Source organism: Petaurus breviceps, unplaced genomic scaffold, assembly GCF_028583685.1.
Source record: "Petaurus breviceps papuanus isolate PSGF00001 unplaced genomic scaffold, PetGlider_PUasm1.0 90784, whole genome shotgun sequence".
NCBI classification, from domain to species: domain Eukaryota; kingdom Metazoa; phylum Chordata; class Mammalia; order Diprotodontia; family Petauridae; genus Petaurus; species Petaurus breviceps.
The window spans coordinates 6,152,554-6,178,374 of NW_027187345.1; the positions used below are offsets into that span (position 1 = coordinate 6,152,554).

General features: G+C 36.4%; 1 protein-coding gene across 9 annotated transcripts in view; it reads left to right on the forward strand.

The window, feature by feature from the left end:
* Positions 1-25,821, forward strand: part of SYNE1 (spectrin repeat containing nuclear envelope protein 1) — a 575,153-nt gene that overhangs the window by 341,437 nt on the left and 207,895 nt on the right. For all 9 annotated transcript variants that reach the window (XM_069069647.1, XM_069069646.1, XM_069069648.1 and 6 more), the window contains 10 exons: positions 267-443; positions 3,277-3,423; positions 8,849-8,974; positions 10,586-10,762; positions 13,947-14,212; positions 17,156-19,316; positions 22,929-23,266; positions 23,503-23,647; positions 24,415-24,633; positions 25,433-25,695. In XM_069069647.1, coding sequence (XP_068925748.1) covers positions 267-443; positions 3,277-3,423; positions 8,849-8,974; positions 10,586-10,762; positions 13,947-14,212; positions 17,156-19,316; positions 22,929-23,266; positions 23,503-23,647; positions 24,415-24,633; positions 25,433-25,695 — 4,019 coding nt within the window. The remainder of the gene's footprint in view (positions 1-266; positions 444-3,276; positions 3,424-8,848; positions 8,975-10,585; positions 10,763-13,946; positions 14,213-17,155; positions 19,317-22,928; positions 23,267-23,502; positions 23,648-24,414; positions 24,634-25,432; positions 25,696-25,821) is intronic.

Consider the following 25,821-nt stretch of genomic DNA (forward strand, 5'->3'; position numbering starts at 1 on the left):
TTCCTTCCTTCTTTCCTTCCTTCCTTCCTTCCTTCCTTCCTTCCTTCCTTCCTTCCTTCCTTCCTTCCTTCCTTTCTCATTATTTCCTTTAGAGAACTATTAATGTCCGAAAAAGTGAATTTACTTTGTTAAACACCTACTTTACAATCAAACTTAATAATACAGAATGTTGGATGTGGGGTGGAGCATAAATGTGATGCCATTTAACATTGAGGAGGAAAGCATCTGTAAATCCTAACAGGACCACTTATTTATTTTCTTCCCAGGCTATGATGGAAGAAATTGCAGGATTTGAAGACCGTTTGAATGAACTGAAAACTAAAGCGGACCATCTGATCAGTCATTGTGCAGACCAGCTTCAAGCCAAGCTTAAACAAAATGTGCAAGCCCATTTACAGGGCACGAAGGATAGTTACTCTGCTATCTGCAGTACTGCACAAAGGGTATAGTCATATCAATATTATGAACTATTGAGAGATGACTAGAACCTAGTGACATTAAAATAGGATAGATTTTTATCTCTTTGGGACACTTTTGGTACGAATCCAGTGTGAAGGCAAGAAGTCAGACTACACAGGGTGTTGTTGACATGGTTAATGAATTGACTTAATGACTAAATTGCCTCAATAATGAAATTCTGACTTCTAGTTTAACTGCTCTTACTTTTCCCTCACTGAGTTTATTGGTTGTTTTCACAGCACATGTGTGTATTCACACATATATACATATATTATGCATATATATTCACATATATATATATATGCATTATACTTCCTAGCTTTTCCATTTCCTTACAACATTGAAATAATAGTTCATTCCATCTTTTTAAAATAACATTTCATTTTTGAAATTGAAATATATAGCAGAAATTGTACTACATAAAACTAATAGGTACATCAAGTATAATTTTATACATAATATTGATGAGTATTTCTTCTAAAACTGACTCTATGAATGCTTTGAAAATAAATATAAAAAAATGTCAGATAGATTAGATGTTTTTAAAATCAAAATTTAGAAAAATAAGTTTATTACTTTTACTTACACAAAAATGAAAATTAATGCATTTTAAGCCAGAACATCCTAACAAAGATAATAGATTCAATTCACCTAAATTCATCTAAATCTTTGAAGAGGTTGCAAAGATGGGAGCCAATCTGTATAGCTAGAGAAAATTCCACAGTGCAAACACTAAGGCATATAAAAGAAAGCAAATAAAGAAAAACCAAACTTCAAAAACATGCCCTTCACCTAATTTTATTACTTTTTTTTGAAGACCAACAAGGAAGAATGGAGAGTTTTGCAAAAATGATAGGAAGAACCTTGGAAGAAAGTAGCAGTAAGAAATTAGAAGAACCATAATACTTTTGTGAAACACTCTAAAATGTAATACAGTTAAAGAGGGATGAAGTAATTCTGAAAAGAGAGAGAAACAACATTATTATTCTTTCAGTGCAATCTAAGATCATTACCTATTTGATAGTCAATAATAAAATTAATGAAATACTCACTATACAAGCTTGAATAATTATAATGAAAGTGGGTGGCTAGGTGGCTCAGTGAATAGAGCATCAGCCCTGGAGTCAGGAGGACCTGAATTCAAATCCAGCCTCAGACACTTAACACTTACTAGCCATGTGACCTTGGGCAAGTCACTTAACCCCAACTGCCCTGCCTTCCCCCCTCCAAAATCACCCCCAAAAGATTATAATAAAAAAGGAAAAAAAAGTAACTTTTGAAGGCAAAAATATATGGAGCTTTGTTGAAGGAGTGGCATACATTTCTAAGAATGATATGAAATTCTATAGTGTTAGATGACAAAAAGGACTTTATTCAGAATAACAGAGTAAGGAAAAGATAGGTCTAGTGATTGCAGAATTTAATAGATTAGTAGAAAGAGGATATAATTACTCACTAATTTATTGATGTATTTGACTTCTACAATCTGAAACATGTTTTTCAAACCAGAAAGGACAGAATATGGAAAACAAAAAGGGAATTCAGACTTTAAAGATGTGAAGAGATAGTTAAAGGATGTAGTCATTTTAAATGAATTCCAGTCCTTGCTCCTAAATTTAGATCTTAGGTTCTTGAAAAAGTTTGCAGAAGTAATCTCATCCCTAAGACATGGAGTATAAGAACGCTTGAAGTGCTTCCCTGATTTTCATTCTTTGGGGGTGGGGGGGGAAGAGGAGGGGGAAGGCAGGGCAGTTGGGGTTAAGTGACTTGCCCAAGGTCACACAACTAGTTAAATGTCAAGTGTCTGAGGTCACATTTGAACTCAAGTCCTCCTGCTTTCAGGATTGGTGCTCTATTCACTGTGCCATCAACTAATATTCTTGAAAGTGGGAAGAATATTGACAGAGAGGTCCATATCCTATGAGTATAACCACGATAGAGGGAGATCTGGAAACAATGTCACAAAAGGAACAGGTGGAGAAATTAGGGGTGCTTATTATGAAGAAGAGGGGGAAAAGTGGAATCTTACTATCCTTAAATAATTTAAGTCTTGTTAAGAAAAAGGAAGACGTAGTTATATGTAGCATTGTTTTGGAGTATATAATGGAGAAAAAAAATCAGTTAAAGCTATAAGGTCAGTATGGGGAAGAACTTCTTAATCATCAGCTGTAGAAAAATGGGATGGGCTATGTTGCAAAATAGTAAGCTTCCTCTCACCAAGAAAGCAAAACACTGGCAACTACCTATCAGGGATGTTGGAGAAGAAATAAGTACCTGAACAGTTATACTAACTATCTTCTCAGGTCCTCCCCAACTCTGAAATTCTGTATTTCTAATTCTGCTAATTTACCTTTATACCTCTCTGTATGGTGTTGCTATGTAGTAGCAGAAAGGGAGAAATAAATGGGTGCAATTTGGTATTTTCTGGGGTAAGTTGTTGTTGCTATAGCATAGTGCTCCAAAGTTTCCTAAGCAGGTAGAATATACTCTCTTCTCACTGATTATTCAGCAAACAGTTTTGCACTAACAGAGGCAAGATCTAGTCTGAAAAACAAAAGACATAACTTTGTGTAATTTGAGGAGGCTCTTAGAAGGTTAGTAGTAAAGACAGTTCATATTTAACCATTCTGCTTAATTCCAACAAACTTTTTAATTATCTTGGCTCTTAAAACCTCAGTAAATCAATAAATCAATCAATAATACATATTTATTAGCACCTGCTAATATGACTGTCACAGGAGGATAGAATTATAAAAGCAAGACAGTGTGTACCCTCAAGTTGCTTACATTCTATTTTTTTCTCTTATTTTGTCTTAGGTTTACCAGAGCTTGGAACATGAACTTCAGAAATATGTCAGCCGGCAAGACACCTTGCAGCAATGCCAGGCATGGCTTGCTACAGTTCAACCAGATTTAAAGCCAAGTCCTCATCCACCTTTGAGTAGAGCAGAGGCAGTTAAGCAGGTAATCAATCTTCATTTAAGTGATCTGAAAAAGAGATACCCCCTACCTGTCTAATGGCTTCTTCTCAATCTCCTTTGCTGCATCAGCATCAAGATCATACCCATTAGCTGTGGATGTCCCCAAGGCTCTATCCTGGGGGCTTTTCTTTTCTTCCTCTATATTATTTCATTTCGGAGTCTCAGCAGCTCCCATGGATTCAACTGTCATGTCTCTGCAGATGATTCTCATATTTATTTGTCTAGGTCTACCCTGTGTCCTCACTCAGTCTTCCATCTCCAGCTGCCTGTATGATCAATCAAACTGGAAGTCCTGAAAACATCTTAAACTTTTAATATCCAAAACTAAATTCATTATCTTGCCCTTTCCCCACCTCCAACTCCTAATTTCCCTATTATTGTTGAAAGTGTCACCATCCTCCCAGTCATGCAGGCTTGCAACCTACATGTCATTCTCAACTCCTCACTCTCTCTCATTATTTGTATCCAATTACTTTTCAAATCCTGTTGATTCTAGTTTCACAACATTTCTCTGCTCTCCTCCAACTCAACTAGCTAGGTACAGGACCTCACCACCTCATGCGTGGACTATTGCAATAGCTTTATAATTTATCTCCTTATCTTAAGTCTCTCCATGCTACAATCCATCATATAATTATAGCTGCCAACTGATTGTAGCAGCAAATACCCCAGCATCCCCAGGGTGGCTGCCAACATAGGTTCTTAGATGGGCTTTTCTAAAGGAAAGCAACTCAAAATGGATTAACAATCTTGTTTTAATCAATCAAACACATCATTTAACTAGTTCAGGGGAAAAAGTCAGTACCCTGAACTTCAGAGTATACAGAGAGAAGTTACAAGAAGACAGAGAAACATTTCAAGCAGACAGGCCTCCAACTGTCTGACCATTACATCCATACCTAGTTACAGTTACCAGAGAGGGAAGCATCAACATGTGGGTTTTGAAAGCCGGGGGGGCTCGACAGCTTCCCAGAGTCTCATCTGGTCAAATCACACAACACTTCTCAAAGTGAGCCCCAAAACAAAGCCTCACATCAGGGTTTATATAGCCTTCTCCTGGCTCAGAGAATGTAACAACCCTCTTGTCCCACTGCCTAATCATAATGTATCTCCTGAAAAACAAGCCTTCCATCATAGGATCCAGGTGCACTTAAGCCTATCAAAGGGCCTAGGGGCAGGGAATATCTTCAATTCACATTCCCATCATACTGATTCATCATAAAGCACAGGTCTTACCATGTTATGCTCTTCTTTAGTCAATTCCAAGGGCTCCCTGTCACCTCCAAAACCAAATGTAAAATCCTCTATTTGGATTATAAAACCCTCTGTAATCTAGCCCCTTTCTGCCATTCCAGTCTTTTTATACATTATACCACCCCCCTCAAGATATTCTGATTCATTGACATTGGCCTCCTCAACTTTCCCTTGCACAACAGTCTATTTTCCAATTTCTAACTTTTTTTATTGCTGCTTCCTTCCTTCTGCAAGAAATCTTTCCTTTCTAAATGCTAGTACCTTCTTTCTGTTGATTATCTCTAATGTTTTCCTGTGGATATCTTGTTTGTGTATATATTTTTAACATGTTTTTAACCTAGTTAAAAACATAGTTTTTTTTTTTTTTAACTTGTCTCCCTTATTCGACTGTAATCTCCTTCAGAGCAGGGGTGTCTTTTGCCTTTGGCTGTCCAGTGTCGTACATGGCCTATAGCAAGAGTTTATAGTAAATACTAATTTAGTGATTGACCTATAATTACATTCATTCTTTCTGGCATCCAGCTGAAATTTTTTCCCTGTTAAAATAATGTAACAGGTTCTATCCTCATATCCTCCCACAGGATTTTAAAAATATCTTTAAAATAATAATAACAAGAATTGAAGCAGATAACTTCTGCCTGCATAGTTTATAATATGAAAAATTGTTTGGGAAGAATTTCTTGGCTTACCACCAGACTCAAACAGTTGTCACTGCATGATTTGGGCGGGGTTGGTTTTTTTTTAAATTTGTTTTGTGTATGTGAGCAAATTTTAAAAGAAATTGTTTTTCCCTGTAATTCACCCAATCAAAACTTCACATTTGAGAAGAATTTGATTGTAAAAGTAATATGTTCCCAGATATGGATCAACATTATGTAGGTGTTATAAATTAGTGAAATGAAGATACTAAATAATAATGATTCGGACTAGGTGATAATGAAAGGAAGGGAAATCTCTTTGTGACCCTTCTCTGTTTGTTGTCCTTCATTTCCTTTGCTGGTTCTTCATCTGTGTCATGCCCACTAACTACAAGTGAGCCACAATGCTATACCGGGTACTGTCTTCTTATTTTCTACTCATATTCTCTAAAGGAGTGATCACATTATCTCTCATGGATTCAACTATTCTCTGCATGCAGATGAGTCCTAGATCTATAAATCCATTCTTTGTCACTCTCCTGATCTGCACTGCTATATCAAGAGCAGCCTTTTGGACATTTTGAACCAGATATCCCATAAACATCTCAAATTCAAAATGTGCGAAATAGAACTAATTGTATTTCTCCTAAACTCAATCCTTTTCTGAACTTTCTTATTACTAATAATAGCAGCACCATCTTTCCCATGTTTTTTACCCCCAATGTCAACTTTAGCTTTTCATTATAACTCACTCCCTTACTCTATATCTCTAATCATTTAAAAAATCTTGCCATTGTTTTATCTGTGATATCCCATGCGTGTGCACGTGTGTGTTTGTGTGTGTCTGTGTGCGCACACATACATATCTGTCCCCTTTTATTTACCCAGTGACAACACTAGTTCAGGCCCGTATTACCTCTTCCTTGGAATGTTTCAATACTCTCCTAATCGGTCTCCTTGCATCAAGTCTTTCCCTCTCTATCCTCTTGTCAGTCAAGAAGTATTTATTAAGAATTTACTCTGTATGCCAGGCACTGATCTAAGTACTGGGAATATAAAGAAAGCAAAAACATGGTCTCTGCCCTCAAGGAATCTACCTTCCAATGGAAGAGACAATGTACAAATACATTGTAAATGGGAGGTCCTTTTAGAGGAAAACCACTAACATTGTTGGAGAGGAATGGACTGGAAGGGGAAAGAGCTGAGTTTTGGAGGAAGCCTGGAGGCAGAGGTAAGAAGAGAGCATTCCAGACGTGGGGATAGTCAGTGAAAAGCCATGGCATCAAAAATCAAGTTTTCCACATGAGGAATAACAAAAAGGTTGTATTGTAAAGAACATGGACACAAGCAAAGTTTAAGCAGACTAGAATGGTGTGAAGGACATTGGCTGTAAAGGGCTTTAAAAGCCAAATGAAGAAATTAGTATTTGATTCTAGATTTAATAGGGAGCCAGGGAAGGTTATTGAATAAGGGAAGTGTTACCTTTCTTTAGGAAGATCACTTTTTTGCTGAGTGTATGATGGAATCAAGTGGGAGGATGGGGGAAGGAAACAATGGAACTTGAGTCTCCTGGTCAACGAGAAGACTATTGTGATAATCCAGATGTGATATGACAAAAGGCTTGCATTAGGGTTGTAGAACTTGGGAACAGATTGGATATGTGGATTGAGTGAAAGTGAGAAGTCATTGATGACACTGAGGTTGCAAGCCTGGATGACTACTTAGATGATATATGTATGTCTTGACAGTGTTAACCTTAAAGTTTAGTTAAAGGAAACAAACAGGCTAGGTGATATGCAAATTTGTTATTTATTCCCATAAATCTAGACAAAACTAGCAAGCTTGTATGTACAAGGAGCAAAACCTAAGTTCTGACTGCCTAATACAAGATTGACAAAGTTGTTGTATGTTTCAGGACAATCCCAGGATGTTTATATCCCTCAGATTTATGGTCTCCATATGATTTTTATACATACCATGAATAAGGAAGTTTCCTAGTTGTAAATACAAGACAGTTGACAAAGTAATGTCAGTTGGAATTTACAATCTCTGGATGTCTCTGTCTTCCCTTTTGTATGGAGTATGCCCTCAAGAGAAGAGAAATTCCATTATTCTGATTTTCCAAGCCTCCTGTCACAATGGGGAAGAAATACTCATTGTAGACCAGTTACAGACACGGGAATGGGCATTTTTATTTTTGTTTTTTGGAGAGCAGTTGGGGTTAAGTGACTTGCCCAAGGTCACATGGCTAGTTTTTTTTTGTGTTAAGTGTCTGAGGCCATATTTGAACTCAGGTCCTCCTGACTCCAGGACTGGTGCTCTACTCACTGCGCCACCTAGCCACCCCAGGAAAGCGCATTTTTAAAAAACAAAGCAGTTTGATTGATTAGTTCAGGCTTTGGATCTTTTTAAGGGCCAAAAATTGATATTTAATGATTGTCAACAGTAAGGGATCTTTGAAGTTGGAGAAATTTTGAGAGGAAAGATAATGAGTTATTTTTTGGATATGTTGGGTTAGGTTGTCTTTGCACATAGTTTGATATGTCCAATAGACGGTGATGTGAGAAGGGAGGTCAGAGCTAGATATATAGGTCTGAAAATTATCTGCACAGAAATGATCATTAAACCCATTGGAGCAAATAAGATCAACGAGTGGGATAGCATAAAGGGAAAAAAGAAGAGGGACCAGGAAGAGCCTTAATGAGCTGGAAGAGTATCCATCAAAGGAAACTGATAAGGAGGGCCCAAACAATTAGGAGAACCAGGAGAAAACAATGTCATGATAACCTAAAGAGGAGAGAATGATCAGAACAAAGTGGTGGACAGCAGGAATAATGAGGTCAAGAACAGGCTATTAGATTTGGTGATTAAAAGCTCATTGCTAACTTTTGATGGAGTAGTTTCATTTGGATGATGAGGTCAGAAACCAGATTGCAGAGGTGATAGAATCAAGTAAGAGGAGAGGAAATGGAGATACCAATTGTAATGGCCTTTAAAGAAATTTAGCTATGAAAGGGAGGAAAGAAATAGGACAATAGCTAAAGGAGATAAAAGATTAGGTGAAAATTCCAGGAAAAAAACTCCACAAGTGATTTTCCAAAAGGGCAGGTTTGATCATGTCACATCACTACTCAGTAAATCAGAGTGCAGGAATGGGGAACCTTTAGCCTCAAGACTACAATCCCTTTAGGTCCTCAAGTGTAGTCCTTCGAACAAATTCTGTGAAGTTTGGATTCTGTCAAAGGACCTCACTTGAGGACCTACAGAGCGATACATGGCCTCAAGTCCACAGGCTCCATCTCAGAGGCTTTCTGTTACCTGCAAGATCAAATAGAAGGAACTCCCTTTGGCATTAAAAATCATTCAAACTGGAGATAAGTTCATTTGGAGTAGAGACTAGGGGGGGAGGGAAGAGGGGGAGGACAACAGAGAAGACAGCAAAGAGAAGGAGGTGGATGGTCAGGGAAAGAATAAATAGACAAATCTTTCTTTCACTCTGACATTTGCCTTTTTCAGGTGAAACATTTCAGAGCTCTGCAGGAGCAAGCCAGAACCTACTTAGACCTTCTGTGTTCAATGTGTGATTTGTCCAGCTCCTCAGTGAAGACAACTGCAAAGGACATCCAACAGACAAAGCAAATGGTACAAAATGACTGACAGCATTTACAATAGTTTTAAAAATCATTTACAAGTTATGGGTTTTATACCTTTCTACATGTGTCTTATTTTGAATTACAGTTATCCTAATCATAAAAATGCATTTGATCGTAGGGCAAGAAGTTTAGGCAGGCATGAGTAACCCATTACATTGCTTCCTGTGAGGGACCTGGGAAGTAGTAGCAATCTGCCATTACTCAGAATTTATGTCATCTTTAGTTATTTTTTTTTAATTTGACCATCTTTCATTTTTCTATTTCTTTCTCCATTTCTGCCTTTCCTACTTAGTCCTTTTGGTTAGTGTTCAGGGATAAAATGTTTGCTAATACTTGATTTATGTTGCATATGTATATACATATGTGTGTGTGTACATACACACACACACTTTAAAGAAAAACATTGTCTAACTGAATCACTGGTAATTGGCTGGCTGGTAATGTTATGTTCATTGTTTTCAAATATATAGAATCAAAAACAGCTTTTTACAAAAATCTGTATTAAGTTTTCCTTGCCTCGTTGTTTCTGTTATATCTTTATCAGTGGGGAAAATGTTCTGGAATTCTTATTTCAAGTATCTTTGAAAGATTTTATACCATATCCACCTTTGGCAGAAAGGATGTATTAAAAGAAATGCTTTTGTTTTGAAAAGCAACTAAATTTCCATCAAACATATGTAAATAAATCATCAACTATATAAATTTCACTATTAACTTTTATGTTAATATTTCTGTGACTAGAACACTCAAACTAAAGAGTATTTTAAATACCTCTCTAATTCACTCCAGAGTCCTATAAATTCAATAAAATTAAGTAGGTAGGCATGCCTGAATTAGAAAATATGCAAATCTGTATAATCCACAAAATGTCTTCTGATCCAGTCCACAATGATGAAAGCTCATCTGAATCTCAGGAACACTAAAAAAATAATGGACTGGCCTTCTGGAGGCCCAGTTCTTAATGGCACCTGGCTCCTTTACTTGAGAAGCAGGTGGAATCTCTTCTAAGTCAAATAAGAAGCAATGACCTCTATGCATCTGCAAAGCATTACTCCAGGACCCCAACCCTCCCAGCTTTTCCCCCTGTATTGACTATGCATAAGAAAGGATGCTAGATAGAAGACATGATAAGGTATTACAGCAAGATGAAAAAGACATCTTCCTAGTCTCTAATGTTTGTAGATGACATTCTGAGCAGATTCCAATAGCCACTTTACCAAGTTTAAGGGAATTGTCCACATCTTTACTATATATCTTCATCTTTTATTGAATATTTCCAAGGAGGGAATTTTAATGAAGTGATTTTTTTTTTCTCTTTGGAGGAGGGAAGGCAGGGCAATTGGGGTTAAGTGACTTGCCCAAGGTCTCATGGCTATTAAATGTTCAGTGTCTGAGGTGGGATTTGAACTCAGGTCCTCCTTACTCCAGGGCCAGTGCTTTCCTCAGTGCACCACCTAGCCACCCCCAATGAAGTTCTTTGTATAGCTTTGTATCTACACAGATTTTATTTTGAGAGCAGGCTATCTGACACGATATTCACAATATGTGAAGATCTTTATATACTTGTTTTTCTTCACCTGCCTGACTTTTTTGTTTTTAGATTGAACAGAAGATAACAAACTCACAGAGTTTAACTCAGGGCTGGGAAGAGATTAAACAGATGAAGGCCGAGCTTTGGATCTATTTCCAGGATGCAGATCAACAGCTGCAAAATATGAAGAGGAGGCAGGCTGAATTGGAGCTAAATATTGCACAGAACATGGTTTCCCAAGTAAAGGTAAACAGCCGCCTTTTTTCTGTAAGATATCATTGAGATTGTTGACATGGTTAGAAGGAGAATGTTCATTTAACATGTTCAATACTCTGAGTACTTATCATAGGATTTAGAGCTGGAGGAGACCATAGAGATCATATAGTCCAGTCCCTTCATTTTACAGATGAGGAAACTGAGACCCAGAGAAATTGAATAGTGGAACCATTATGTGAATCCAAGTCTTCTGGCTTCAAATCCAAGTCTCCTTCTCCTATACCACAAAACCTCTCTGAAAGTGTTGGTAATTAATCCTTAGGTAAATTAAGAAAGTATAATGGAATGGGAACGCATTATGTATTTCATTTTTAAGGTCAACAAAAGAAACACATGTATAATTCTTGACCTGTGACAAGTAGCCAGGGAACTACCCACCTATCACATTTAGTCTATTTCTTTACTTACTGTTTCAAATGTAGAGTTGCTTAGTCTTATTTTTATCTTAATAATCTGCATTATGATTAAAATGTAAGATAAAATTATTCTAAGCAATTTACACGAATTAGAAGATGATTATATGGCTCTAAATATCCTTCCCAAACTCTGTTATTTTCCTGAAGATTTTATAACTAATAAGCATCTTTACATTAACCCTGAACATTGTTTTGAACTGCCAAAATGTAATGGAGAATAAAAAACATTTTTTTCAAAAGCATACACTAAAATTTCTACAAAAGACAGCAATAAAGCATTATTTTTGTGATTGTTACTAATAAATAATCTGGGTTGTTTTCTTCTACTAATGCTTCATAGGGAAAAAATTCACATAGAGCAGTTTGTGGACTGATGTAGTGTAGTGTCTAGTAACAGTTTGTCACATGGCACTTTGTAGAAACAAGTCTGTCTTGGAGATCTTGGAGAACAGGGTGGGCAAAATCTGTAATTTGCAGAGCCAAATAGTTCTGCTTTTCACACATACTGCCCTTCTGCCAAGTCTACACAGGACTTCCCTGTTTTCCTTGTCTGCCACTTATTACCACTAAAATCCATGCATTTAAGAAAGATGGCTATTGACTTTAGAATGCAGAGGAATTGGCAACATGTGTGTTGCTCAGAGAGATCAGCTCATAAATAAATGTGATAGTATCACGTTTATTCATGTTCTGAAATTTCTGCAGCATTTAGCTCTGCTAGACACCCACCATATTTATTTATTATAATATTCTCCTACAGAGGCTGCATGGTATAGGGATAGAGAGACAGGAAGACCTAGGTTTCAGCCTTGCCCCTTGCCACATCTTGGCTTTGTTACTTCAGCCAGAGATGAGAAACTTCTAGATCCTTGGGATTGACTTTTTGACTGAGTCCAAGTTTTACAAAACAAATCCTTTTATTAAGGGGATTTGTTCTGTGAAGTTTGGATTCAGTCAAGGGGCCAAACTTGAGAACCTATAGGGCCACATGTAGCCTAGAGGCCATAGTTCCCCACCCCAGCCCTAGGCAAATCACTTAACTTATTAGGCTCCAGGCAATTCTCTAAATTCAGAGAAAGGTACCAACTAGTGCTGGTTGAAAGGGGTTTCTTTGTCAGTATTCTATAGCAATTACATAATGGATCCCTATCTCTATCTCCCCACTTCAGTATCTTTGCCGAGAAAACCCCAAATGGGTTCATGAAGAGTACAACACAACTGAAAAACAACTAAACAACAGCAAATTCTTGTTTCTAATTTACTTCTAACTACCTATTTCAATTTGTTTATACATTAGGAAAGACTAGAATCTAATGGGGAAAAAACCAACATACAATGAAAAGGAACACCATTTTTATATTCCTTGCATTAACCAGCCATATTTTTTCCATGTCAGAAATCACATTTCCTGAAAGAAATGGGGATCTAGTGATATTTGATAAAGAGTATCTTATGTACTTTGATTTTTATCAGTCAATGGTTTGGCTATCTGTTTGGCTTTCATGGGTTTAATCAGAGATATCTGTATTCCAGAGGTACTAGATATGATGTATCAAATGGCACTTAATACAAAAAAAAAAATTTGAGTTGGAGTTCTTGAATAGGGTACAAAATCTATAGTTTACAATAATTAGTCCTGCTTTTCACACTCATTTTCCTTACATTCCTTATATTTTCCTTACAGTTACTTCACTGTTTTCCTTTGTTGCCACAGAATTCTCTGCTGACTTCCTTGATTCTTTGTCTCTGAATTCTACTGTACCAGCCCTTCTTCCTTAACTCCCTCCCCCATTCTCCTTTGGTCCTTTTTATCGGTATGGTGTGCTTGGAAAATGGTAGGGATTCAATAACACTTGATGAAATGAACTGAATTGAACTGAACTGAATGTTTGACCAAATATTCCACCACTCCTCACTGTCTCTCATTCCTCATATGCAATCTGTTGTTTGTCAATTTTACATTCACAAAAATGTCTTAGATAGTCACCTTCTGTCCTCTGACATAGTGTTAGTCTGGTACAAGCCTCATTGCCTCATACCTGAACTATTTCAAGGGTCTGCTTATGAGTTTGCCTGCTGTATGTCTCTCCTGACTCCAACCCATTTTCTACTTAGCAAGGAAGTGATTTTCCTAAAGGTCAAGTCTGACCATGTCACAACCCTATTCAATAGACTCAAGTTATCCTATCAACTCCAAGGTCAAATACAAAAAGCCTCACTTTGGAGTTCAAAGTTCTTCACAAGCTAACCTCCCGCATCTTCCCAGTCTTATGACAGCTTAGAATCCTTCCTCCCAACTCCCAACTAGTCTCCCAACTCCAAGAAATCTGCAATCTAGTGATATTGTTCCTCAAACAAGACACTCCATCTTTCTATTAAGGGCATTTTCATTGGCTGTCCCACTATACCTGGAATGGTTTCCCTCCTTATCTTTATCTACTGGCTTCTCAGGCTTCAAGTACTAGCTAAATTCCTACCTTCTATAGGGGGTCTTTGCTGATTGCTCTTAATTCCTAAAATCAAATAATGCCCTCCCCACAATACACCTCTGATTAATTTTCTTAAATATATGAAAATTGTCTTATCTAATAAATGATGACTTTTTGTATATTATATTTTCTATTATGATTTTGATCCAATTCTTTTCATAAATGTAATGTTTTAGGCCCTTCTAGAACTGTAACTCATTTATTTAATAAGCAAGCGTTTGAATTTAATTTTACTTCTTTATCCTTCAGGAATTTGTTAAGAAGCTACAATCCAAACAGGCAGCCATCACAGCTGTTACTGAGAAGGTGAATAAGTTAACACAAGCGCAAGAGTCCCCTGAACACAAGGAAATAAATCATTTAAGTAATCAGTGGATAGATCTCTGCCTACAGACCAACAATCTACTTTTGCAAAGAGAAGAAGATCTTCAAAGGACAAGAGATTACCATGATCGCATGAATGTGGTTGAAGTATTCTTAGAAAAGTTTACTAAAGAATGGGACAAGTTGGCCAGGTAAAGGACGTTCTTCTCCAGGACAAGATTCAAATGTTTTACAAAATAGAATTTAATTCTTATCTTAAGAACTTTTTATTCTCTTTCTTTTATACATATATATTTTAAGACCGGGGAAATGCAGGGGCTAATTATAGGCCAATCCTGTTTTGATGTGCTCCGTTTTTGATCTAGTCTGTCTCCCCCTTCATCAAGCAACCTGGATATTCACCATATTAGCTCGATTTGTGTAATCCAGTGCAACTCAGAACTCCCCAGATCAAGTTTTTTTTTCCTTTTTCCTTCTCTTTCTTACTGCAGTTACTGCAGTCTGTTGTCTTAGTGACTAACTCCTTGCAAATAATTTTATTTCCAAGCTTTGATGTCATTAAGATTGTTGTTTACTAGTTGTGACTAGTAAAGAAATAATTTTGCTGTTTGAAAAAAAAAAGCCAATCTCAACTTCACTGATAGCTAGAATTACAGTTTTCCTCCACCAGAATATAGCACGATTTTTTTTAACCTAAATTGAGATATAGAACATTCTAATATAACAATATTCCTGCATTCCACCTGTTTTATTTTAAGTTGCTACTATTTGCAAGAAATCATATGGTATAGACAACCATCCCTTACTTAAATCCCATTCATTTGCCTATCAGGGTATGACCTCCCTGATGTCATGGCTCTTTTTAGAGAATGAAGGACTAAAAGCATCAGCAGCAATGGTAAAGAAAAGAGGACTTAGATTTTGCCTTGATGAAACTTAGGGATTCACTCTGGCTGCATCACCTGGACAAGACCCTTTTTGCTGTAATGTTAGCACTGCTAGGTTCCTCTTTCTACAAGAGTACAGTGCCTGGCTCACAGTCTTCCTGTTTACTTTTCCACAAATTCTTACACCAAAAGGAGACAGAATACTATAGTGGGAAGGGCACTGACCCTGGTGTCAGAGGGTTCGAGTTCAAATCTCGCCTCTGATAAGTACTGTTTGGTCATTTAGCTACCTTAGGTTTCATTTTCCTCAGCTATAAAATTAGAGGGTTGGACTAGGTGGCCTCTGAGGTCCCTTATAGCTCTAAATCCATTCTTTAATTTTAATTTTGTGTGTGTGTAGATCACTCTCCACTCACTCCCTATCTTTTCCTCTCTGATAGATTCCCTCCCTTAGAACAAAGATAGTCATGCAAAAACGACACAGCAATTTGGCTGTCTAAAAATGTGTGACTCATTCTTTCCTTCTAGTCCCTCCTCTCTCTGTCAAGAGGTAGAAGGAATTCTTCATCATCAGTGTCCGCCCTGTCCTCATTCTCTCACCTGATTTTCTCCCACACTTTCAGGTATCACTTCTGTGCAGGTGATGCCAAAGTTTTAACTTCAAACCTCCAAGGTCAGAATCTCCAGCTGCTGAAAGAACATCTCCACTGAAATGTTCCAAATATACCTCCCACTCAAACTTGCGCAGATAGTAACTTACTGTGTTTCTAAAAAACAAACCATAAAACAAAACAAAACACCAAACTGCTTCTCTTGGTGTTTTCACTTTCTGTCTGCACTACAATTTGCCCAAAATACTGTAATTGAAACCTTGATGTTATCATTATGGGGGTATGTATATACATATATACATATATGTGTACACAGAAAATATGCATATATACATATATTATATAAAAATATTATTTTATTTTTATATTTAGGCTATATATGGTATAGAGAGAGACTTCCATTTCTCTTACCTCTCATCTCTAATTGCTTACCAAATGAATTCTATCTCTTCACTTTTTCTTGTTCATGCCACCTCCTCTTAATTCCCACTGACATAACTTTAGTATAGACCTTAATTATGACTATACCACTTCAACAGCCTCCTAATAGCCTCTCTCTTCCCTCTTCCACTCTCGCTTCTCCTTTCTATCTTTTCATCTGATACAGACTAGTGTTCCATATATAGAGATCTAGTCATGCCGCTTCTCTGCTCAAAATATTGTAATGACATCCTATTGCCTATTGAGTAAAGTTCAAACTCTTCTGCTTGACTTTGGGCATCTCTGTAGTTGGGCACCATTCTGCTTTTCCAAACTTATTTTAGTACTGCCTTTTATGACTCTTGAACTATTCACAGTTCCCTGAATATACCCTGCTTTTCACTTTCCTACATCTATACCTTTGCTTACAGTGTTTCTAATATATAGAAAGTCCTTATTCCCAATCCCTTAATTTGTTGAATTCCTACCCATCTCTTCTAAAAAAAGCTCAGTCCAAATTCTAATTACTCTTTACTAACTGCTTTGACTGGTAACAACTTTTCCCTCTTCAGACCTTTTTAAAAAACACTTTGTTTAAGAAATTCCTTTTTTAATTTTTTGTTATCTGTCATTTTGTCCTATCCCCTTCCTAGCTTGTGAATTCTATGTGGTCAGAGAGAAATTTGTATTACTTAAACTTTATACCTTCTTAGTACTTAGCTCTATACACATTAATTTTTTTTTTGCCTTTTGGAGGGTAATTGGGGCTAAGTAACTTGCCCAAGGTTACACTTTTTTTTTTATGTGGGTTTTTTTGTGTGGGTGTTAAGTGTCTGAGACCTGAACTGAGCTCAGGTCATCCTGACTCCAGGGCTGGCACTTTACTCACTGCACCACCTAGCCACCCCCATATTAAATATTTTTAAAATATTTATTGAGTGAAATTGAACCACCCATAGAATGCACTATGGTTAACAGTATGAAATAAGACTGGAGAAGCATATTTAACCTAGATCATACAAAACTTTGGTACAGTTATCAAAAGGTTATCAAGTGACCTAGTCAAAAGTTATTTATTATAATATTAACTTTTCAAGAATTAAGGATATATAATTAGAAGAAACAATAATATAAAATTATTTGAACTGGATATGAAAGTTCTTAGGTACTGGATGAATATACTTACCTGATTCTACATGTGTCAATTTATTTACAGATCAGATGCTGAGAGTACAACTGTGCACCTTGAATCTTTGAAAAAGTTAGCGTTGGCATTACAAGAAAAAAAGCACATTATTGAAGACTTGAAAGACCAAAAACAGAAAATGATAGATCACTTGAATCTAGATGACAAAGAATTAGTCAAAGAACAAACAAGTCACTTTGAACAACGTTGGTTTCAGCTTGAAGACCTTGTTAAGAGGAAAATCCAATTGTCAGTCACAACTTTAGAGGAGCTGAATTTGGTACAGTCCAGATTTCAGGAGCTCATGGAGTGGGCAGAAGAGCAGCAGCCTGGAATAGTTGAAGCACTCAAGCAAAGCCCTCCCCCTGATCTAGCTCAAAATTTGCTCATGGATCATCTTGCTGTTTGTAGTGAACTGGAGTCCAAACAGTTGATCTTAAAATCACTCATTAAGGATGCTGACAGAGTGATGGTTGATTTAGGTCTCAATGAAAGGCAGCTAATCCAGAAGGTACTCTCTGATGCACAATGTCATGTCAGTTGCCTCAGTGATTTAGTGGGTCAGAGAAGAAAACACTTAAATAAGGCACTATCTGAGAAGACCCAGTTTCTCATGGCAGTGTTTCAGGCTAGCAGCCAAATTCAGCAGCATGAGAGAAAGATTATGTTCCATGAACACATTTGCCTGTTGCCAGATGATGTTAGTAAGCAGGTCAAGACTTGTAAGAGTGCCCAAGCCAGCTTAAGAACGTATCAGCATGAAGTCACTGGCCTTTGGGCTCAAGGACGTGATTTAATGAAGGAAGCAACAGACCAAGAAAAGAATGAAGTATTAAGTAAGCTTCAAGAACTCCAGGGTATCTATGACACTGTTTTACAGAAGTGTAGCCAAAGGTTACAAGAACTGGAGAAGAATTTGGTTTCTAGGAAGCATTTTAAGGAGGATTTTGATAAAACTTGTCATTGGCTGAAACAAGCAGATATCATTACATTTCCTGAAATAAACTTAATGAATGGTAGTACTGAGCTTTATGCCCAGTTGGCAAAATATCAGTGCCTTCTTGAACAATCTCCTGAATTTGAAAACCTTTTGCTGACCCTCCAAAGAACTGGACAAGCAATCTTGCCATCCCTTAATGAGATGGACCATTCCTACCTCGATGAAAAGCTGAATTCTTTGCCCCAACAATTTAATATTGTTGTAGCCCTGGCTAAAGATAAATTCTACAAAGTACAAGAAGCTATCCTTGCTCGGAAAGAATATTCCTCCTTGATTGAATTGACTTCCCAATCTCTAAGTGAACTGGAAGACCAGTTTGTAAACATGAACAAAGTCCCCAATAATTTGTCAACCCAAGAAGCCTTATCTCTTCAAGAAGCTTGCAGAGTTCTTCTTGGAGAAATTTTAAGTCTTGGGGCAGCAGTAGATGAGCTGAACCAAAAGAAAGAGGGTTTTCGTAGCACAGGTCAGCCATGGCAGCCAGATGAGATGCTTAAACTTGTTACTCTTTATCACAAGCTGAAAAGACAAACAGAACAAAGGGTTAACTTATTAGAAGACATGACAAATGCTTACCAGGAACATGAAGAAATGTGCCGTCAGCTAGAGAAACAGTTACAAGCTGTGAAGAAAGAGCAAACCAAAGTCAATGAGGAAACTCTTCCTGCAGAAGAAAAATTGAAAACATATCATTCACTGGCTGGAAGCCTTCAAGATTCAGGTATTCTTCTTAAGAGAGTAACTGAGCATCTTGAAGATCTTTCTCCAAATCTTGACCCCATGGCTTATGAGAAAGCAAATCAGCAGGTTAAGGCATGGCAAGAGGAGCTCACGTTATTGACTTCAGGCATTAGTGAGACAGTAATGGAGTGTGAAAGTCGACTGGTTCAAAGCATAGACTTCCAGACTGAAATCTGCCGCTCACTTGATTGGCTAAGACGTGTAAAAGCAGAACTTAATGGAACAATATGTTTAGATATGAAACTTCAGAATATCCAAGAGGAAATACGAAAGGTTCAGATTCACCAAGAAGAGGTTCAGTCCAGTCTGAGAATAATGAATGCATTGAGTAGTAAAGAAAAGGAAAAATTCTTGAAAGCAAAGGAACTGATTTCTGCTGACTTAGAAAACACCCTTGCTGAACTCTCTGAACTAGATGATGAAGTTCAGGAAGCCATACGAAGCAGACAGGTCAGTACACTGAGTTATACATAGTGCATTTGTTGAATGCAGGTAAGAGCTTGAGGGGTTTGTTTATATATTAGGCTTTCATTAGATATTTCTTTTCAGAAACTTTGTATGGATCATAAAAAGTGCCCTGATAAAATGGTTTTATTTGTTTTTCCCCATTGTCATGACTTCATAGAGTGAAAACAGTTTTTTCCTAATAAGATCTAAATCTTCTGTAGCAAAATATGACTTCAAATATCAACAAGATACTTGTTTTATTGATGGGAGTATGAAGAAATTTCCTTCATCATTTCAGTCATTTGTATTGAATATTTAGGAAAGTCTTTACTTCAAAGCCTAGATAGTATTGGCAATCAGAAAATGATATGTATCACCAAGATGATAGTGCAACTGACTTTTCCCAAAATCTTAAGCTGCTAGGTGGTGCAGTAGATAGAGTGCTCAGCATGCTGTCAGGAAGACCTGAGTTCAAATGTGGCCTGAGCCATTTACTAGTTGTGGAACTTTGGGCAAGTCACTTATGCTCAGTTTTATCATCTGTAAAATGGGGATACTAGTAGCATATACTTGATTTGGGTTGTTGTAAGAATAAAATGAGATGTTATTGTAAAGCATTTTACTTATAGTATGACAAAGTATTAGTTGTTGTTTTTATTATTGTTGTTATATTTTAAAACCAATAATGAGACGAAAAATACTATGCAATGTGTATAAACTTAATCAACTCATAAATTTCCTTCCAAAAGAGCATTTCTTGTTATGTCTAACACCTTGGTTTATAGATTGAATTGGAAAAATAACATTGGCATGTAAAGACCAGGTTAAATTAACTCTGTCATTCCAAATCTTCAGAGTGGGTGCCGTAGTTGTCTATTATTATTCTTAGGTTAGCCTGAGGTTCTGAAATGATCAATCATTAAAGATATGATACACTTGTTAAGAAAACAAAAAAATCTTTGCCCATCCATACATTCACTTGCACTCTGTAAACAATCTGCAAACATATGTCTCCTTGAAAAAATCAGGAAAATATAGTCCCCCAGTTTCTAGAAGTTATATAATAATAATATTAATAGTAATAATAAATAGAAGTTAACATTTATATGGTCCTTACTATGTGCCAGGCACTATGCTAAGTGCTTCACAAATATCTTATTTGATACTCACAGCAACTCTGGGAAGTAAGTGCTATTATCAAACCTCTTTTACAGTTGAGGAAATTGAGGCAAATAAGTTAATTGACTTGCTCAGAATTTCACAGTAAATGTCTGAGGAGGAATTTTTTTAAAAATCGAATTTACCAATGACTTATTTGTTGGGTTTTTCATAAAACCAGCTCCTTGTTTTATTAATTCAGTAATTATTTATTCAGTAATTAGTTGAGTAATTTTTTTTACTTTCAATTTTATTCATCTCTCCTTTGATTTTTAGGATTTTCACTTGGGTGTTTAACTGGGTATTTTAAATTTATTTTTCTACTTTTTTTAGTTGAATGCCCAATTAATTGATCTGTTCTTTCCCTCATTTATTTATATAAGCATTTAGAGATAAAAAGTTTCTCTTAAAAACTGTTTTGTCTTCATCTCAAAAATTTTGGTATGTTGTCTCATTATTGTTATTCTTCTTAATGAAATTGTTGATTGCTTCTACGTTTTGTTCTTTGACCCACTCATTCTTTAGGATTAGAGTTTTTAGTTACCAATTTTTATTCTACGCCCACACAGTCCTTCACTGAATGTAATTTTTGTTGCATTATCGTCTGAAGAGGATATATTTAATATTGTTGCTTTTCTGTGTGTTTGTTTGTGAGGTTTTACACCCTAAAACATGGTTAATTTTTGCAAAGGTGATCTGTACAGCTGAAAAAAGATGTAGTCCTTTCCATTCCCATTCAATTGTCTCCAGAGTTCTATCATATCTAACTTTTCTAAATTTGTATTCATCTCCTTAATATCTTTCTTTTTTTATAGTTAGATTTGTTTGTCTCTGAAAGGGGAAGGTTGAGGTCCCCACTAACATAATTTTGTTATTTCCTCCTGTAACTCATTTAACTTTACATTTATGAATTTGGATGCTATGCCATTTGGTGCATATATATTTAGTATTGATATTACTTCATCGTCTATGAAGCAAAATGTAATTTCCTTGCTCATTTCTATTAATTAGGTCTGTTTTTGCTTTCACTTTGTCTGAAATCATGATTGCTACCCCTGCCTTTTGACTGAAGCAGAAGTATGATAGATTCTGCTCTAGCCTTATTTTAATTCCCTGTGTGTCTTTCTGTTTCAAGAGTGTTTCTTGTAAACAACATATCGTTGGATTCTGGTTGCTAATCCATTCTGCTATCTATTTTCATTTTATGGGTGAATTTATCACATTCATATTCATGATTACTAACTACGCATTTCTTTTTATACCATTTTTTTCTCTTTATCCTTTTTCCTTTTTTTATCCTATCCTTCCAAGGAGGGATTTGAATTTAAGACTTCCAATTTTGACTCCAATCTATCTATTGATCTACTTGTTGCATTAGCATGTCTAAGCACAGTTGGCTGTCCTTTTTCTGCTTAAATAAATTTTTTTTTTCCTAAAATTCAGGGCACTTAATCCCAAGGCCCTCGCTATAATCAGTTTTGGCAAGCCTTCAAAGTTTTCTGCTATTTCCTGACTCATTGACTATTTTTCACTAAGAATATCAAGTGTCCTTTCCAAATTGGGTCCTACTTGGAATCACGCAGTCCTCCAATCAGAAATATACAAATAGTTCAATTCAACCTGTGTTTCATTTGAAAGATAAATTGTAAAATCTTATTTTCATTGTAGGTTAGCATTGACTCACTGGACAGGAGATCAAGGCATACTATACAAAGTCTGGAATCTATGAATTCCTAGAATAACTTTTGCCATACACCTACTCAGCTGTATATTACCTCTTTGTATATATTACTGCATTAGTACAGGACTCTCCTCTTTACTGGCTTGTCATTGCAGGACAGTTCTCCATGCTCCTTCAGATTAATGGCTAGCAAGGAAATGGAATTTGATTAAATGGTCTCTAAATCCTATGATTGTTCAGCTTTTAATTCCTGTTGCATCAGTCAACCCCACCTCTTAACCTCATTTTATCCCCATTTTCTTGTTTAATATCTTAAATCTTCTGTCTTTAAAACATTTCTTTGGCAATTTCTCTCACACTTTGTAGCATTAGCACTATCAAGCATGAAAAGCTGTACTTTTCTTCAAATTGGCCAACTAGCTAATCACTTTCAATTGTTGACTATGTTCTTTCCTTCTTCAGCTCATCAACTCTTTTCTGCTTTTTTTGGCTTTTCTACCTTTTTAGACTGTTTCTGTACTATCATAACTTAAAAAAATACATCCTGTTTAGGTACAAGGCAGTTCTGGTTGCTTGAGGTTGTTGGAAGACTGACTTCTGGATTGTTGAATGATTTTGATTGTTGTATTGATTATTTTGAAGAAACATTTAGTTTATTGCATATTATTAATTCACCTAATTGGATCAGTGATGCTATAATAGGACTCTTATCCTTTAATTCTGCCTTTATTCTTAAATCATTGAATTTACTCTATCTATAATTATTATTTTTATAGGCCACATTGACTAAAGTATATAAATTGTGTCAGAAGTATTATCAAGTATTTCAGACAGCTAAAGACTGGCTTGAGGATGCTCAAGAATTGTTACAGCTGGCAGGCAGTGGAATGGATGTGGAAGGTTCAGAGGAGAACCTAAGAAGCCACATGGAATTTTTCAGCACTGAAAATGAGTTCCATAGTCATCTGGCAGAACTTCAAGCTTTGGTTTCTAAACTAGAACCATTTATCAAAACCACTGGAAAGGAAGAATTGCTGCAAAAAGTGACTTCCTTAGAAGAAAAGGGCAAGAAAGTCATTCAGGAATCCCAAGTCCAGTTAGACCTATTGCAAAGGTATCTCTTTGAAGTGTTTTTCTTTGTTTATCTTTCAAAGTTGAATGAAGGGACTTTTCGCAGTGGAAATAGGAGCTCACTAATTATAGACATTAGTGCCTATATTTACTCTGGGTTCTTTTGGTATCTTTAGGTATAATTAGAACCAGAGCTCTACATAGTGATGCATGATTCCGCATTATTTGTTCTCTGTCAATGCTTTATTAGTGTCATATCTTACCCCTCCCCCCCCCCAGATGTGCAACTCAATGGCAGGATTACCAGAAATCAAGAGAGGAGGTTATTGAGCTGATGAATGAGGCTGAAAAGAAATTATCCGAGTTTTCTGTATCCAAAGCTTCTTCTAGTTGTGGAGCAGAAGAAAAATTACTGGACCACAAGGTAAGGTTTCCTGTGTAAGCTTTATGCTATTTCAGGACTTTTTGAAGAAAAGCTACAAGAAAATTTCATTTTAAGCCTTGTTTCATTTTCATCCAAGCCCCATAAATGTGAATAATATACATTGAATCATTTTCCAATTAATGATAAGTAACTATCATCAATCATTAGGATTCTCCATCTGAAATGCCTTTCCATGATTACAAATAGAGGCACTTCTATGACTCTCTAAGAAAGCACCTTGAGACAGCATGCTGGTTGCTGGTGATGTTATAGAATGATTCTAATCAATCCAATAAATTAAAAACTATAACTCAAAGCTCTTTTGCAGCAATTTCAATAAAGTCTGATCTGAAGTTACCTGTCTACCTAGTCCTGCTCACTTATGCAACTAGTTAAAACATGGACACAATAAGATATCCCAAATATGGAAAAAGTAGTCATTTTTAATAAATAACCCTGTTCTCCTTCACTTAAAAATATTATCTTATTCTAAGATAGTTTTTTTTTTTTAAATCAAGTAAGACTAAATTTTTACTCTTTTAACTTCTTGGACAAAATAAACAAATATATGATGCCAGAATACATTATTTTATCCAAGTTGAGAGTCAGTAACCTCAAGACCTTTTTAAACCTAGGGAAAATCTTTCTGTGGAGAAGTATAGACCCCTTGGCAGCTACCCCACTCAAAACATTTTAAGAATTAAAATTTGGTAGCGTTCATTGATGCATTAAAAAAAAAACTCACCATCTTTCCTTTATTATTTCAGTCACTAGTATCTCTAGTAAGCTCCTTCCATGAGAGGATCATAGCCCTAGAAGAAAAGGCTTCTCAGTTAGAAAAAAATGGAAATGATGCCAGCAAGGCAACCATCAGCAGGTCAATGACTACAGTCTGGCAACGCTGGACACGCATTCGTGCTGTAGCTCAGGACCAGGAGAAGATTCTGGAAGATGCAGTGGATGAGTGGAAAAGCTTCAATAGCAAGGTAATTTTCCTTAGTACATTAGGGATCATGAGACTTACTTAGATTGTCTAGACCAAACCCTTGGACCAAAGGAGACTGCGCAATTTACCTCAGAGTAAATAGCAGAGTAAAAATTCTAACCCTGATCTTCTGACTCCAAGGCTTTTAGTAAATGGAAAGAGTTTTTGTTGGTTGGGTCAGTTTTACTCTTTTAATTTCTTGGATAAAAGAAACAAATATGTGATACTAGAATACATTGTTTTATCCAAATTGAGAGTTATACTAACTTTAGAAAAATATTTGGCAGAATCCCTTTTGCGAGGCTTTCATATAGGATGTATAGGGTTAGTAGGCTCTTGTTCATCTGTCTTCTCCAACTGGCCCTAGAGAAGTGTGAAGTATGCAGGAAACATGGAACATAGCCCAATGCAGCCTGAATAGTTAAATCATTTGTCAGATTTCCTACATCTCTAAAATAAATCAAGGCTTCTAGATAAAGATTTAAAATCTTTCTATTCACCTTCTGCTAACAGTATTTCCAAGAATAATTTTGGAGGCTCCTGGCTCTTCTGAGATTGGAGCATGGAACCTGAGATGACAAGAAGTTATCCCTCCCTCATCCCAGTTATGATGTGATGTTTATATCCTTTAGTCCTTGAGAGGTTACATACTCATTCTTAGACTGGCCCTAATATGTCAATGCCAAGTTTGATAGAATGGCAAGGCCGAGGGGGTAGAATTGCCTTTATTTGAACGTTTGCTCATCTTTGATTTTCAGTAGTTTCTTTTGTGATTTATAAACTTTTATGTGCATCTTTAGGTTCAAAAAGCCACTGAAATGATAGATCAACTACAAGATAATTTACCTGGAAGTTCAGCAGAGAAAGCCTCAAAAACAGAGCTTTTGGCACTCCTTGAATACCATGACACATTTGTTCTTGAGGTGGAACAACAGCAGGCAGCTCTAGGTGTTCTAAAGCAGCAAGCTCTGAACATGCTGCATGATGGGGAAGTAGAGTCATCTGCTGAAGAAGAGCTACCTATCATTCAAGAAATCACAGCAATGCAAGATAGATGTCTTAAGTAAGCATTCAGACTTTCTGGTATATAAGAATGACATGAGAACATAGGAAAATTAAATAAGATTGCAGTTTTGTTTTGTTTTGTTTTGTTTTTGCTTTTTGGAGGGCAATTGGGGTTAAATGACTT